At 62.6% G+C, this 3378-nt stretch overlaps 1 protein-coding gene across 1 annotated transcript in view; it reads left to right on the top strand.

Annotated features, from left to right (window-relative positions):
* Nucleotides 1-3378, top strand: part of TRAF2 (TNF receptor associated factor 2) — a 30313-nt gene that overhangs the window by 430 nt on the left and 26505 nt on the right. The window contains exons 2-5 of the mRNA XM_015572332.1: nucleotides 226-304; nucleotides 494-694; nucleotides 2725-2844; nucleotides 3206-3364. Coding sequence (XP_015427818.1) covers nucleotides 226-304; nucleotides 494-694; nucleotides 2725-2844; nucleotides 3206-3364 — 559 coding nt within the window. The remainder of the gene's footprint in view (nucleotides 1-225; nucleotides 305-493; nucleotides 695-2724; nucleotides 2845-3205; nucleotides 3365-3378) is intronic.

The raw sequence follows: 3378 nt of genomic DNA on the forward strand, positions 1-3378 counted from the left end.
AGGCAGGGCACTGTGCCACAGGGCAGGCGGGCCACACCTGCTCCGGGTTCTGCCTCTGAGTGGCTGCGCCTCGTGGGTGACCGTCACAGGAGCGATCTCTCCGTTCTAAACGTTTGAACATCACCGCAGTGTGCTTGTCACTGATGGGGGCGGTGCTGACGTGCTAAGTGGCGTGGGCCGCCGCCTGTCCTGGGCAGCAGGTCTCATGCAGCACCCTCTCCCCAGCTCCGGGCCCCAGAACTGCGCTGCCTGTGTGCACGAGGGCATATACGAAGAAGGCGTTTCGGTTTTGGAGAGCAGCTCGGTAAGGGGTCCTGAGGCCGAACACCCAAACGAACAGAAAACACGTTGCGTTTCCTTTTGTAGCACCCGCAGTGGATGCCCCTCGGCAGCTGGAAGTGCCCGCTTGGCTCCTGCTTGGACCGGCTGCGGGCAGGTCCTGGGTTCGGGGGGCCGGCTGCGGGCTGCTCACACAGGTTCGCTGTCTCCCCAGGTTTTCCCCGACAATGCTGCCCGCAGGGAGGTGGAAAGCCTGCCAGCCATCTGCCCCAGCGACGGCTGCACCTGGAAGGGGACCCTCAAAGAGTATGAGGTAGGCCTGCCTGCCCACATGCCGTGGTGCCAGGTGGGCCTGCGTGACGCTACCACGTGGATCTGTCAGACATCTATGAAAGAGGCAGCTGGCACTTCTAATGTGCCCGCTTAGATACCCAGTCGCACAGAACCTAGACCCTTCCATGGAGCCCCGGCGGGTGGCCTCAGTTTCCTGATCTGTGGAATGGGTGCAGCCCCCACTCCCGGGTGTCGGGCGGGCATGTGCTGCCCGAAAGCCACTGCAGCGTGTGCCGAACATGCAGGAAGCAGCCCTCGGTGGTGGGACTGCTCTGTTGTGTCCTCAGACCAAAGCTTTCTTACTCCGAGTTGTGTTGATGTTGGAAACTGCAGAGTCCCCTGCGCATTTGTCCTGGGTCACAGGTGCATCTCCCCCGGGCCTATCTGCCAGGCGCTTTGTGTCTTGTGTCCGCGTGTTGGGGGCTCAGTGTGATGGGCTGGAGGCTGAGCGGTGCCCAGGTCGTCCAGGTGCCTGGTCACCGCTCTTTGTTGTTGGTGGTCCTCACCTGAGGATATTTTTCCTTTATATTTTTAGAGAGAATGGAAGGGCGGGGGAGATGGAGAGAGAGAAACATTGATGAGAGAAATACATTGATCGGTTGCCTCCCACACGAGCCCTGACTGGGGCCAGGGATGAACCTGCAACCCAGGTTCATGCCCTGGATCAGGAATTGAACCTGCGACCCTCAGGCTGACACTAACCACTGGGCTGCTGGCCAGGGCCTGGTCCCCTCTCTCTCTCTTTTTTTAAAGTATATTTTATTGATTTTTTTACAGAGAGGGAGGGAGAGGGATAGAGAGTTAGAAACATTGATCAGCTGCCTCCTGCACACCTCCTACTGGGGTTGTGCCCGCAACCCAGGTACATGCCCTTGACCAGAATCGAACCTGGGACCCTTGAGTCCGCAGGCCGATGCTCTATCCGCTGAGCCAAACCGGTTAGGGCAATTCCTGGTCCCCTCTCTTGATGAATGTCCTTTACAGTGACATTGCAGAGGGTTACTTGTAACAAGGGTCACGGTGGCCCAGTGTCCACCAGCTGAGGTGGCCTGTCCACACCACGGGACACTATTCAGCCGTAAAAAAGGCAGGCGCCCTGTCCAGGGTGGGGGACCTGGAGGACACTGGCTCAGCGAGACGAGCGGACACAGAGGCAGAGCCTAGAAGGCCCCCGGGCGTGAGGCCTGCAGGAGGCCGGCTCAGGAGGTGCAGTGGCCGCCAGGGGCTGGGGCGGGTTGTGGTCAGAGTGGACAGGCCTTTGGCGGGCAGCCCCCTTTGGCGAGGCTGGGCTGTTTGTGTGGAGCCCAGGTCTCCATGGTTAGGTGAGCCCCTGTCAGGGCCGCCCAGGCCACAGGCTGGGACTGAGCCACCTCGGTGTGGACGGGGCGGTGCAGCGGCCATCGGGGCTGCGTGGGGAGCCTGGTTCCTGGGGGGCTCTCCCTTCTGCCTCCGGCACGTGCGGCAGTGCGGTCCTCTATGGATCGTTGACATGGTCTTCGGGCTCCGCTGTGTTCTGCCAGAGGAGCTCACCCCCTGTGTCTTCTGGGAGTGAGAGATGCCTGCCTATGGACGGAGTTCGGCTGCCCAGAGGCCACTGGTGCCTCTGCACAGACGGGTGATGCACTGCCAGGCCTCCAGTCCTCGGGGTCAGGGTCTCTCCCGGGAGGCAGGAGCTCGGGTGCCGTGCTGTCTCGTGAGAGGCCGGGGATCCCTGGGGACAGGCGGGCTCACCCCACCGCTGAGGCCTTTGGGGGTTCTGCCGCCTCCAGGCCCCTGGTGTGGGCGACGGCGTCCTGGGCTCTGGCAGGGCAGCCAGTCCTGGGCTCCTGCCACGGCCGCAGGCGTGCGCTGGGAAGTCCCTGGCTGCCCCCAGCTCCGGAAAGTCCCTGAGTGCTGGGCCCGGTCATGTGGGAGGCGGTGCTGCCTGGGACTCTCGCTGGCCGTGGCCTTGATGTCGCCCTGCTGACCGGCACGGCGGCCTCAGGCTGCTGCGCAGGGGGTGGCGCTGTGAGATGCTCGTGCGCATCTGATGAGCGTGTGGAAAGGGGGGAGCCTGTGTGGCCTTGGAACACTTCCCTCTGCGATGACGTCTCGCATTTCCTGAGAGCTCAGCGAGGTGTGGGTGCGGCCTGCTGGGTGCTCCGGAGCGAGGGGCCCCAAGAGGACACGCTGGGGACGGTGCTGCTCTGGAGGTCTCCGCGAGAGCTGATGGCGCCTATTGCCTGTGCCGCGGTGGGTGGGGTCCCTGCTGCAGACACGCCCCCGGGGGCGGTGGCAGGTGCAGCCCACGGTGCCCTGGGTGCCTTGTCCTGTGTGCAGGGCCCGCCCTCTCCAGGGCGCTTTGCCCACGCCCCCCAGGAGTTTGTTTCTCTTTCTATTTTTAATGTTTTTATTCGTAAAACTCTGGGATTGGATAAAAAGTAAAATGATAGACACATGCGATAAATACTTTTTTAAAAAATATATTTTTATTGATTTCAGAGAGGAAGGGAGATCGAAGCATCGATGGGGAGAGAATCACTGATGGGCCGCCTCCTGCACGCCCCCCACTGCGCCCTGCCTGGGAATGGAACCGTGGCCTCCTGGCTCACAGGCCGCGCCGGCCGGGCCCCAGGAGTTCCCTGCTGAGAGCACAGGTGCCCTGGCCGTGCTGCTGCGCGAGGTCTTTGCGGAAGCCCCTCGGGTTCAGTTCCCAGCGCTTGTGCTCGGCGTGGCCCCGGGCGGGGCCCTGTCTCCACTGCTGGCGGGGCAGGCGGGCACAGCCCA

The sequence above is a fragment of the Myotis davidii genome, unplaced genomic scaffold, assembly GCF_000327345.1.
Source record: "Myotis davidii unplaced genomic scaffold, ASM32734v1 scaffold609, whole genome shotgun sequence".
Lineage (NCBI taxonomy): Eukaryota > Metazoa > Chordata > Mammalia > Chiroptera > Vespertilionidae > Myotis > Myotis davidii.